We start from the raw sequence: 13,704 nt of genomic DNA on the forward strand, positions 1-13,704 counted from the left end.
GATGTCAGTCACAGTTCCTTGATAAAGGGTATTGTAACGATGGCAAAGATTGCTGACATTATCAAGATTCCCAAAGACAAGAAGAGAGCATACGATGGATGGAATATAACTCGTTATACTCTCAGCCTCACCGACAAGCTTAAGCAACGGAGTTTTATACCAATTTGGGTACTACCCCAAAGAGGTTGTTTGTGCTTGCAAATAAATGGCCAGAATTCCAAAACTAAGCAAGAGAGGGCTAATTGCTCCCATACTTATGTCTATACTCCTTCTACCCCCGCACCATTGGTGGCATCGCAAGGTACATATTTTATATGTCATGACAAAGCTTATACATGGCTTCCCACATACTTCTCGGGGAAGTGTTATATAGCTTTTCTCCTCCCCCCTACATACACTGCTCCTGCTGATTATCATAAAAAGAGAGTTGCTAGAGGAGTTGTAGATTCGGAAGATACAGCAGGACAAGAAGGAGGTGATTTTCTGAAAGGGTTTCTTCCCTTTTGGGGTCCGATGGCCAATAGCAAAAATATCAGCCAGTTGGTCCGTGTGGTTGATGCCACAATAAATGTAACTTGCGGAGCATTAAAGAATTTGACTGCCGAGCTTCAGGCGGATCGACTTATGACTTTACAGAATAGAATGGTTTTAGACATAGTCCTTGCAGATAAAGGAGGAGTCTGTAAACTGATTGGGTCTAGTTGTTGCATTTATATTCCTGACAATGCCCCTACAGTATACCAAGCCATCTCTAAGCTACATGTCATCTCTGAGTCTATTCACCAAGATACTGGAGATTGGTCTGTGATGGGATGGTTTTGGGGACTACTGTCCACTTGGGGATGGGAAGTGCTAACTTTCCTTGGAATGATTTTAGCAATCGTCTTTTCTTGTTGTCTTTGTCTACAGTGTGGTCCAGCCATTTGTGGACTCTGTGCCACGATCTGTGTCTCCAAACCAGTAGCACAGCAGACAGAACATATTAAGATGATGGTGCAACAACATCTCAATGATCTCATGACCATTGATATCGACTCAGACTAACATGGGTTCCTTTGTGCATTGCCTGAGTATGGCAAAAGGAGGGTCTGAGGTTACGTAGTTATTGGCCCCGCTTCGCTACAGCCGCCATTTAGGTGTTTAGCCGCCATTTATTGTTTCCTCACTCAGGCAGCACGGCTAACGCGGTAAAATGGTCTTTTTGCCTTTTCAGCTACTCCATGTCTTTTCAGTTAAAGAACAACCTTTGTCCTTGTGTGCGATACTGATGTCGGGGTCTGGCCGAGTTCGCAAAGCCATGTCTAGACTGATTAATCCATGTCTTACTCCACTGTTTGGGTCCCACCATTCTTCTCTACCTTATCTTATTTGACTGGCCTTCACCATTCTCTTTGTGTGTTCTCTTGTTACATAGCCCTTCTTTTGAAGCATTCTACATATGTTTTGCCACCTGCAAATTGAATTACGGGCACTAGTGTTGATTAACCTGAGGGGAGGAGAGCACACGGGGTCTGAAAGGAGGGTGTGTTTTAGACATCCGATAGCTTGTTTTCGAACTATTCCTATTTGTCAGTTTTGTGTATATTGGGAGTCGTTATTGTAAACTTGTGCTGTATAATAGACTGTGCGCCACGGATTGAAGTGGCAGTCTCTTGAGAACCTACCTGTGTCGTACTTCTCAGATAACTGTACTTAGCTGCAGCTAATAAACCTACTTTTCTACGCCTAACAGAGTGTTTCAGTTCCCTGTCGGTCGAGGCAGGTGAACTCAGAGATCTCAGGCGTGTCCTGCGCCGCCTGGCCCATAAGGTCAGGTTCTCCACTCTGGTCACTATTGGACATAGAAGAGGTGATAGTGAGAGATGAGATGCTCGCTCCTTCTCCAGACCTTGCTCCTAAAACATGGAATAACCTGCCCTGTCACATCAGGTTTTGAATGCCAAAAGAAACTGGAGATCTGTCTCTTCATTTAGCCCTACCCTTACAGCTCCTACTTCAGTGCCATGATACCCTCCCAGGTGAGCGATTCACTATACAAATACACATTACATAAAGGAACATGATCCTTTTCCTGCTCTAGTGGATAGAGAATAAATGATAACTCTATGGGGGTATCCTCTAGTCCGATGGCAGAACACCCATGTAAGACGTTTAGTTATTGGTTGAAGATGATAAAAATCCTTTTCAAGCTACAACCACAATCCTGGTCTAGGTGAACCACAAACGACATTAAATCAAACTGTGCTTAACCCTCTTGAAGCTTAGCACAAAAGTAGTCAGGTTTAGCTTACAGGCACTGTGTGAACAATTTATGCAACACAGAAACAGAAATAAAATGAAAACACAACACAACAATAATACCACACCAATTTAGAAATATGGAGTAAAATGTAATAATTAATTTGACACCAACATGACAAAAATCCAATCAGTTGAAACAGAGTTAAAAATGTGTAAAGTTGCATGTGAGAATAGCACCAAAAAGAACAAAGCACTAACCGCTGGTATTTGGCCACATGAGACCAGGGCAAAATCTACAGTTAAGGCCCACCACAATGGGGCTCAGCTAAGTTGTGTAACCACAAATCCCAGACCGTATCTGGCATGAGGGAACTAGAGGCACGGGGTACTGGGAGTCAGCAGCCTCAAACAATTATGTTTAAACACTACAGAGCTGCTCCCAGTGGGGGGATCTAGGTGCAAATGTTTCCTAGTTCGTGAGTGCAGACATCTCACAAAAAGTGAAGGACTGGTCTCACACACCACCTGGTGTCATGCTTCATAGACCAGTCCTCGCCCTCTAAAAACTCAGTTTGATAGAGGGCAGGCACACACCTGAAGACAGGCATACACTTCTACACTAAGTAGGGGACCTTACAGCAAAAAAGTGAGTTAAAAAGCCATTACAGATGTCAAATTAAATGTAATATTGCACAGAGTGGATTGGACCCTCTCTGTGCTTACCTTCATATTTAGTAGAAATGAGGATAGAAAGTTGCTTAAAAGGTAATGAATAGCAGGTGCAAGGCAAAGTTTCCAGCAGGACGTAGCTCACGATGACACCACTAGGCCAGATACCCAGATGCCGCTTCTGAGAAGAACCGCTGAACGGGATATGCTGCTGTGGAGAAGAATGTAGTGGGGGCTTCCGCAAAGTCAGTCTTTCCAGCAATGTATCTTGGGTGGATCAGTGAGCAGGTAGGTCCCAGTCTCCAGTTGGTTCACAGGCCAAATTTTGGTGGAAAATCTTTGAAGTCCTAAGTGTCAGGTATGGCTGCTTAGGCACCCTTATCACCACTTCGAATGGTCCAGGGCTAGTGTGGCACCACATGGAGGATAGGACTTACTTCAGGCAGGGTCCAGACGTCGGTGAGAAGTTTATGGAGCTTGTTGTGTCCCTGTAGCTCAGAACATGAAGCCAGTCAACTAGCCCATTGGGTCACTGTGGTTGTCCTGGTTTCAAGTGGCATGGCAGGCTGTGAATCTTTTAAGCATACAAGGTATGCTTCAAACAGCTGGGCACTCCTCTGAAGTACAAAGCAGACTTCAAGCAGCAGGGACATCTTCTGAAATGGAAGGCAGTCCTTCTATGTGCCCTCTGCAGATCCAACAGTGAACTGAAGAGTTAGTCGGAGGGTCAAATATTTATACCTGGTACCAGCCTTTTAAGTGAAACATCTAGGCATTTCTACATCTGATTGTGGAAATGCCCCCCACCCCTTTCTCCTGCCTAGGCTTTCATGAGGTCTACGGTGGCAAAGGTTCTTCGTGAGTGTGTTGGAGGAAGTCTCTTTGAAATGTAAGTGGGGCAGGAAACAGCAAGAATGGCTCATATTGTCAAAACGTAGTCCTCCTTTGCCTCACTGTCTAGAAGGTATGCACCAAGGCCAACTACCACTCTAATCACAGTCATGTGATGCAGGACACAGGCTACAGGCACCAAATGGTTAGGACAAGAAAATGCCAACTTTTTAAAAGTATGAACCTAGGGGTTCATTCTATTTTTTCAGCAAGGTCAGACAACTTGAAACACTTCATAAACATCCATATACCTTGTCTGTAATTATTTACTTAGATAATAATTCATCGTGACCAAGAGGTTTATTGAACATGATCACAATCTCAATGCATAGAAATAATTTAAACATTTTTGTTAATTTTGCATGACAAATCATAAACATTGGATAGCAATGAACTTCAATGACCCACATGTATTCTTGGGTGCTGAAAATCAACAAAAGTAAATATGAAAATGTTATCAGTTTATACAATTGTAATCCACCTTAAAACGTACCAGTCTGCTACTTTTCCAAAAGTAGGAGTTACAATTGTTATCCCAATAATCAATACTCCTATCATGAAATAGAACATCAGGGGCTATGACAATTTATTGATTAAACATGAACAAGGCACCAAACATTTTCATTTGAAATGCATCTCTACTTTGATATATTCATTTGTGTACATTTTGTTAAGATGAAACAAAACAAAGAATACTTCAAAGTACAGGTAAAGATTCAGATGTGTTACGTGAAATGTGACATGCCCACAAAAGGTAATACAATATGGCAATGTATTTATTTCATTTTTTTCTAGTTGTAGTCAGTTCTTGGTCCTGATGAAACCCTTAAGTCATGGAGGTCAATGCGCATCAACTAATAAGCATTAAGGAATTATTGGAGTTCCAACTATAGATAGGCAACCAGTTTGAAAAATGTTGGTGCCTTGTTTAGGTTTACTCAATAGGTTGTCATAACTCCTGATATTCTATTTCATGATAGGAGTTTTGATTAATGGGATATAAATTGCAACATATTGTCATAAACATTCCCATCCATTCCCAATCATGAGGTCAGAGTACCTCTACTCTGATACTTTATGTTCGATTTTTCAGAAATGTTCAGCCCCGGGAACCGTTCCTGAGCAATAAAATGGCAGCTGCAACTTTCTGTTCAGGTTGAGTCCAGCCAATCAGAGCATTCTTATTGGCGCATGCATTTTCCATTAATCATGAAATCACCACGAAAGATCCGCGTCAGAGATATCACTGTAATTTAAAACTTAAATTTCCTAACAACTACTGAACGGATAAACACCAAATACGCAAAGGGCACTTCCTTGAAATCAGATCTACCTCCCCGTCAAATTTGGTGTGAGTCCGTTCAGCGGTTTGGGCTGGAGGTGTGGCTAAAACATTTACATTACCAACGCAACATTATTTCACACCTCACATTCTTGGTCCCCACTGCACGGATCACCCCAAAACTTTCCCTGACAACCAGCACCTACTTTGACCCATTTTTGGAAAATTTTATGAAGAATGGTCAAACTACGCCAAAGTTATAGGCAGCTCAAAATTTGCTTTTCCTATATATCCTTACCAGTAGGTAGTTATAGTTAGGATGTAGTTTTCGTAGGAAGAGCGTTTTTTTTGCGATAACTTTTGTGTTGTTTGACAGATGTTCGCAACATTTTCAAAACTAGTTTGACGCCCACTTCAGCTGTTGTTTTGAAAGTTTTGGGGGTGATCCGTCCAGCAGGGTCAGAGGAAAAGGGGGGTCCCGAAACACATTTTCTCCATGTTATTTCCATAGGAAAATGTAAATACGGCTACATCACGAACTGGTGAATGGAATTACACCAAATTTGGCAGAAATATAGCTGTTGTTGCAGGAAAGTGTCCTTTTTGTTAAATGGTGTAAATCCATTCAGTTCTTTAAAAAAAATCCAATTGTATATATAGAGACGTGGTTGATCCTCGATCTGATTGGCTGCCAGTAATTCAAACCAGGAAGTGTTGGCAGGCATCTTGTGACTCAGTTGAACCAAGTCACAGCAAAAATATTTTTTTTAAAAAGAAAAGGGGACAGGGTTGAAACACCTGGACCCCTTAGGCTTCTTGGGGGTAACCCTCAGGGACCCACAGGGACCCGCAGGGCCAATTAAGTATTTTTTTTTAATAATTCAGTAGGATTCACGCTGGATCGGCGAAGCCTGCCAAAACAATTACAAAAATTCTTAGTTCATTATCGGCCTCCAGGTGGGCCACGTCCATAAGCATTATTCAAAACAGGAGGGTGGGTGCATGGGACCCCATCCTGAAGCTTAAAATGCCCCAGGGACCACCACCTCCAAGGGCTTCTTTAAATATTCATGCAGGGGAGGTATGGATGCCAACCCTCACTGCCCTAGTGACCACCACCTCCCTGGGCTTAATTCTTTTAAAATCGGGGGGCCTCTAGAACCCCCTCCCCCGGCCCTTGGGATCACCACCTCCCCTGGGCTTTTTTTACATTGAGTGTCAAGGTAGGTTCTGGTTGTCATGGAAAGTTTGGGTTTGATCTGTGTAGTGGGGACCAAGCATTTAGGTCACAAAATAAGGTTGTTTGTAATTTCAATTCCCATAGAAACCTTTACCCACACCTACAGCCCAAACCACTGAATGGACTTACACCAAATTTGGCAGAGGTGGCATGGACCCCCACGCAGACCCGAGCCTGCCACCCCTCCGCGGCTTTCATTTGAAAAAATGCTGGCCCCACGTGTACGCTCTCCCTGTAGCCCTGGGGACCACCACCTCCCTGGGGCTGTATCCTGTAAGATAACTATAACTCGCACCCCCCCCAATACACTACTTATGATCTCACGTATTACATCGCTCATGACATGGTCAGTGACATCACTGATGGCATCCCAAATGGCGTCACTAATGACATCAATGATTACATCATCCAGTGAATGTGAGTATTTTTAGTTTCTGAGTGTTAAATATATGTACACCAAATTGTATTGGTGAATCAGTGGGTGTATGTTATCACTCTTTGACTATGCTGCCTTGACCTGCCTTGGAGATCATGGAGAATGCAAAAGTAATAACAAAAGTATTAGTGGTCCCAGGGCTGTCACTGAATCACTTTCTTTTTTATGAGCTTTGTGGTTGTTGTGCTTGGATCACTTATATTTTGAGTTTTATGGTTGCTCTACTGGTATAGTTGTCTTGAGGTTACTCTTTAATTATCGGAATCATTAATAGAACAATGGGCAGCTGTGTGTTTTGCCTTTAGCTGCACTCTCAGTGCCACATAGTTTTGTTCACATTCGAAAAGCGTATTTACTAGTCTAACTGCAGTCCTACACATTTTGCGGAAACCACAACATTTCACAAAACATCTCAGGAGGCTTACTTGCTATCTCACTCTCATCATGATATATTTTGAGTAGAATTCAAAATAATCCCCAACTATTGAAAAACAAGTTGAAAGATTGTAAACTATCCTCTCAGTACAATCCACGCGGTTTTGAACAGTGATCCAAGAATGCCTTGGAACCAGAGGTACAGTAATTTGCAAATTTACTGTTTTTGCCTCCTTAAAGCAGCAAGATGAGCAGCCAGCTTTATTGGAATACTGATTTGGCCACTGGGCACATGTATAGATGTCTGTGAGAAAATATTATCAATTTCATATCCAGCCTTTCATAGATTCATTCTCATTTTGTTATAACGTGCACTACATCTCATTAGGTATATAAATATATATATATATATGTGCCAGAAAGCATGTACCTTCCAAAATATTTCGGAAGCTGTACTTTGATGTTTTATCATAAGGAGGTGTATCATAATCTTTCCATTCCAGTGTGTTTTCCACGTCTCTCCATGATGGCAGGTGTCTGTTACTAGGGTCCGAGCCTGGCTTCCTTCTTATTGGAATGATGCTTTCTTTAACATCTGAGCAATATTGATCAGGAAAGTTAAAGGAGCTGCAAATAGCCTGTAAAATAAAAATATTTGCTTGTTTAGGTTCAAAGGTCAGTCACAGTACATGCTTATGGGTAGCAGCACACGCAAATTATAATTTGATTGGCTGTCACGTAAAAGTACCATATTAGTTCAAACCATTTATGTTAAGTCATGCTATGAATATTTATGCTTCTATTTATGGGTGAGCACAAATGGTATAATTCTCTCTAGTGTAATTACTCGTAATTACCTCAAAATTACTCTTAGTTATGCATAATTGTATAAGAAGCATAATCCTTACTTTAACACTATTTATTGAGTGCAAAATGCACCCTCACGTCCAAAATGGGCCAGAGGATGCATTTTGTGCTAAGAAAAAAAGAACTAAATGCTACAGGACACAAACAGCAGTAGCCAACAGCCACTCACTCTCTCTTAGTTCATTGTTATTGAGCTCCTGCAGTAGGATTGTCACCCCAAGTTACTTTGAATTACTCAAACTGGAATAATTGTGAAACTTTTCTAATTTCACATCAGAAGAGTAATGCATAATTACTGAAATTAGTCTGGTGTAATTAACATTTCTCCCAGGCCTACTACTATTGCCTGAAAATGCTGAAAAACTCATGTTTGAGAGATTTTAACTCAGAATGGGTTTGCTATGTTATGATTACAAAAAAGCACCTGCATTTTTGTCAAACTACTTTTATCATGGATTTATGATGTGGTGACACCCAAACATATATTTTGTTGAAGTACATATTTGGATCTAATTTGTTGTGTTTTTAAGCAAGATTGTCATACACTGGAGCTGTTGCTGATACATCAAAGTACGTTTAAATGATTCCTAGGGGAATTTTATTTCTCTAGTGTGGACATGAGGAGAAAGGATGCCTGTGAGGCATGATGCAATGTGAATGCAATCATGACCATGCACAAGATTCAAAGATTTTTGCCTGTAAATAGGAAAGGGAGCAGTTATTAGTTTGGGAAGCGGATCCGGGAAATGTAAAAGATAGTAGACACAAGCAATCTGAAGAGCCAGTAATGACCTAGTTCTTCTAAACGTTAAATGAATGGGCTTACTATGCTAAACAAGAGGAGCCTCTGATGCTCAGGATGGTAGGAGGTAAAGCGAGACTGATCCCAATTATGGGATTGCTAACTTTCCTTAAATATCAACTAATATTAGCTTGTTGGGAGGTAGGGACCTTTAGTGCAGATGTCATTGAGGATCTAACCACTTTTGCATTGCAGTCTTATACTAAGTAGGTGCAAAAGAGACTGCTTGTGGAAAGCAATCTTTTGTCCTTTTTGGACTGAGGTGAAGAATGAGAGTGTCTGGTGACTGCTAGAAATCTAGAGGATGATGGTGGGGGCAGAAAGTCAAAGCTAGCATTGTGGAGAGCAGAGACAATACAGGTGATGATGGTAAATACGTTGTGAAAATGGAGAGCAAGTACAGGCAGCAGTGGGGATATGCAAATATTTGTATGAAATCATTTGCATAATTCTGCATTACACTAGTAGCCACTTTTCTTGTATCTCCATAAAGGTGCTGCTGTGTGCCCAACTCAGACAATGCACCCACTTAGAATAAGATCAAGAGAGAGGAGCAGCAAAAAAAACAGAGAGCTGAATGTGCTACTTTGGACTCCCTTGCATCAAAATCAAGAAGATAAAACAACATTTGGCAATTTAACATAGATGAAAGTTAGTGGTAAAGTAAGGACTTTAGCTGGTGTCTTGGACATACTTGAAAACTGCTTGGCCAGTTGTACTCTTTTGTTGCATGCTGATAAGGTAGCAATACAGCTTTGAATTTATTTATTTATTTAAACCTTTTTTTTTACATTTATCAAGACATAAGGTTCCATCTCCTCTCCCCATCCAAGCATATACAGGCCAACAAGGCCAAAACACAGGTTGAGTAAGTAGCTGGAACCATAAAAAACAAGCATTTGTGAGAGTTTGAGCTAATGGCATTGTAAATGACAATGCTTTTTATTTATGTGTTTTGAAAACCTGCAAGTTGTGTGTAAACACGCACTTTGTAGTTGTTGTTGCTTATGAGAAGCAAGGCTGGTAGTAACTGTGCCTCTTTTACTGCCAGCCTTACTTCTTGTAAGCAAGATCTATAAGTACAAAGTGCATGTTTACCCCCCCACTTGCAGGTTTTCAAAACACATAAATAAAGTGCATTCTCATTTTTAATGAAAATAGCTCAAATTCTTGCAAACATGATAACTCCCGCACCAGCCCCACTCTCTCCCCTTTGTGCTCCTTCTGAACAGTACCCCTTTCCTTGTAAATAAGCCAACATACACATTTCTTGTGGTGGTCATTTGTTGTCCGCAGTTTTTATTAGGGGTACATATCAATTTTTGGGTACTCAGTACCACCTTTATTCAGCTGTCAATGGCAGTGTGGCATGACATATTTGTAAACATTATTTTCTTGACCGGTGATTTGGTTGGGTTTGCTTTGACATCCGCATGAAGGAGGGGTGTAGCCACTGTCCCGGAGTTAGGCCCAACTCACTACCTTGTTGGACTCCTGTTGTGCCCTGCCAACCGGCGGGGGCTGGGCTGCGAGCACTGTCTCCGTTTGCTACCCCTCTTGGTAGGCCGACTCCCCCAGCGGTGAGGCATCATAAGGTGAACTGTACTACCCGCTGTCCTTCTGTCCCCTCGCCCAGCCGTGAGGCATCCTAAGGCAAGTGGTCCTGTCCCAGCACACCGCCCTTCAGTGTGCTTTTGTGCCAACCATTGTCCCCGTTGTTTCTCACCCATTCTCCTGTCCTTCCAGCAGCCCTGCGACATAGCTGCGTGTTAGGTGTGGGTAGGTGGGTCAACAATTCCTCGCTCGTGCTGCTCCTCCCGCTCCAAAGATAGGATCCATGCTGGAGGAAGCCGGCTTATATCCCCCCAGCGAAGGTGGCCGTGGTTCGCCCCATACCCCCCATTGGGCCGTTCGAATATTGCATGGGGCCCATTGGCCGGGGGTAGGCGCCGCTGTGGCTACCGGGTGAGGGGGTGTGGGGGTCCCTCCCACTTTCAGCACGCTTTTCGCGCCTCAAACCGGTTCTGGCTGGAGGTGTGGGGGTTCGGCGTCTGTTATGGCGCCGGCCTCTGATGCTCCCGTTGGGGGCTGGCCTCTGCGAGACCTATTGCATTGCAAATGCTTGGTGAGCTCTGAGATGGAGGCAGCAGCCATGTGCATGTTGCTGTGGTGTTCTAGTGTTTCGCGGGTCTCGGCTGGGACCGGGAAGCACCCACATACTTTGTAGCACCTTCTGGCCAGGCGTGACCAGGAGGCTATAAATAAACGGACAGAGGTTGCTCGAGGCTTCCGGTCCACACCAGCAGTCTAATTGTGTGGTCTCCATTATTGTTGTGTGTCCCTCCATTGTGTGTGCGAGCCACGAGTGCAGAGACCCCCTCCCTTCCTCCCTTACACTGGCGACGAGGGTGGTGACGAGTATCGTGGAACCCTCATATGGGAGTGAGTAGGCCCTACCGGTGCCGTTGTGGACGTGGCCGCTGGTCTGCGCGTGGGCCGTCGAGGTGGTGGATCGGCCGACCGTTGCAGTTGAAGCCGCGGAGACACATGCCGGTAAGCAACGTGGATAAGGCTGCGTGAGGAACAGCAAGGGTGAAGCCCAGGGCGGGCGAAGACGCGGCTCGCAGCAAGCCGAGCAACGTAAAGGCCCGACTGCCGCGCTGCGAGGTGCACGCATGCGCAGTGAGCGCGAGGACGGCCCCAGCGCCGGAGACCCGGGAAGAAGCCCCCCTCACAGCGCGGAAAGCAGTGGATGAGCAAAGGGGTGAGGAGGTGCCCCGTGAACATGTGGAGCAAGTGGCTGTACGCTGGATAGACAGTGGGGGCGAGTGTGCTCACAAACAAGCACTGACACAGCCAAGAAGACATTGGAAAAAAAAAACGAAACGTGTATGAAAGTTAAGGTGAGCAAGGCAGAGGTGTGCCAGATCACGGAGCAGGTCAAGCAACAAGCATTGGTGTTGACCAGTGAGGGGCGGAAAAGTATTGGCAGTCGACAGCTCGTGCAACCCTAATGATGTCGAATGTTCCAACCACGGCAGCTGTAGGGGGAACACAGCAAGCAGCAGCCCCAGCACAGGTGGCAGGACCGGCTGGGCAACAAGCAGTGCAAGCAGTGGGACCAGTGGTCCAGCAGTCGCCAAACTCACAAATTAACCCAATACCGCCGTTCAGTGCTCTGATTGACCCGGGACGGCGGCACCAAGATGGGCCGTGTGGCTGAGCCGTTTGAACAATTACTTCACGGCAACAAGAGAAAAAGACAATGAGGTAAAAAGGTCCCTGTTGCTACATTTCGGTGGTGATGAGCTATCCAAATTATTCATACATTTGCCGAACACTGGAATAGCGACTGACTACGACGCTGCTGTACAAGCATTAAATGCACACTTTGACCCACAGTTGAATCCACATTATGAACGTTTCAAATTCAGGCAGTCACGGCAAAGGGAAGGAGAAACGATGGATGCCTTCCACGCCCGTTTGAGGGAATTAATAAGCATCTGCCCCGACGATGACCAAACAAAATAAGTGACGGCGCAGTTGATTCAAGGGTGCAAGAATAAACATCTATGGACACTGATATTAAGACAACCCCGAATTACACTGGATGAAATATTAATGTTGGCCAGGTCACACGAGTTGTCAGATGCGCAAGCCACGGCGATGAAAGCTGCCATAAATCCAACAGCAAACACTGAGGTCACAGTAAAGACAGAAATAGTAGATGCAATGCGGAACAGTGGCCGTGGAGGACGAGGAAGATGGCCGACCAGGACGCCGCACCGCACGCCATGCGGTTCTGTGGATATGAGGAACACAACCAAGATGGCTGCCCAGCACGTGGCAAGGCATGCGCCGAATGCGGTGGACTAAACCACTTTGCCAGTGTCTGCAGGGGCGGTGCAAAAGGAAATTTTAGAGGACAAGGCGCAGCAGGACGGAGAACGCCAACCAAAGCAGTCAGACAACTTGCCCTAGATGTCACACATGATGCACACCCGTCAAAAGGAAACAGGACACAGTCCCGCTATCCACAGCAGTTAGATGATTCGTCAACCGAGGATGAAGAAGAATGTTATTACGTCTCGTTTGTGAGTGAACTCAAGAGAAGGCGGAGACCGCAACCAAAGTGTCAGATTCAAATCAACGGATCGTCAGTAACAGGAGTTATAGACACCAGAGCCACGATCAATGTGATGGGCATTCAGCTCTATAAGGCGTTGAAACCAAGACCACAGCTGGTACCCTCGAAAGCTCGTATCTTAACGTACGGTAGTAAAACACCGCTACCGCTTCGAGGGAAAATGACTGTACAAGTTAGAGCAGAAGATCAAGAACTGACGACCACTTTTCTTGTGATTGACAAAGAGGCGGACTTACTGGTAGGAAGTCACACAGCGGAAGACCTCAAGCTCATTGCTTTTGCGAATGCAGTCAAAGCATTGCACACAGAGGAAACTCTTCAAATGTTTCCATCGCTGTTCCAAGGGCTAGGAACCATCAAAAGACCACCGGTCAGACTACACATCGACAAGGCTATACAACCTATAGCATTGAGGCATCAGAGAATTCCGTTCCATCTCCGATCGGCAGTTGAATTGGAGCTGAGGAAGCTGGAAGAGCAGGGAGTGATAGAGAAAGTAACAGGACCGACACCATGGGTTTCTCCGATGGTGATTGCCGAGAAGCCCCGACAGCCAGGCAAAATACGTATATGCATTGACATGCGGATGCCTAATAAAGCGATCAAAAAGGAAAGGCATCTCACGCCGACAGTAGATGATATATTAACGGACTTAAACGGAGCACAATTGTTCTCCAAATTAGATCTGAATGCGGGCTACCACCAACTAAAGCTGGCCGAAGAGAGTCGATACATCACGACGTTTTCAACGCAC

General features: G+C 44.4%; 1 protein-coding gene across 1 annotated transcript in view; it reads right to left on the minus strand.

The window, feature by feature from the left end:
- LOC144792206 (tyrosinase-like) overlaps positions 1–13,704 on the minus strand; it is a 190,814-nt gene that overhangs the window by 145,256 nt on the left and 31,854 nt on the right. Inside the window, exon 3 of the mRNA XM_078667107.1 lies at positions 7,565–7,772. Coding sequence (XP_078523233.1) covers positions 7,565–7,772 — 208 coding nt within the window. The remainder of the gene's footprint in view (positions 1–7,564; positions 7,773–13,704) is intronic.

The sequence above is a fragment of the Lissotriton helveticus genome, chromosome 11 (assembly GCF_964261635.1).
Source record: "Lissotriton helveticus chromosome 11, aLisHel1.1, whole genome shotgun sequence".
NCBI lineage: Eukaryota > Metazoa > Chordata > Amphibia > Caudata > Salamandridae > Lissotriton > Lissotriton helveticus.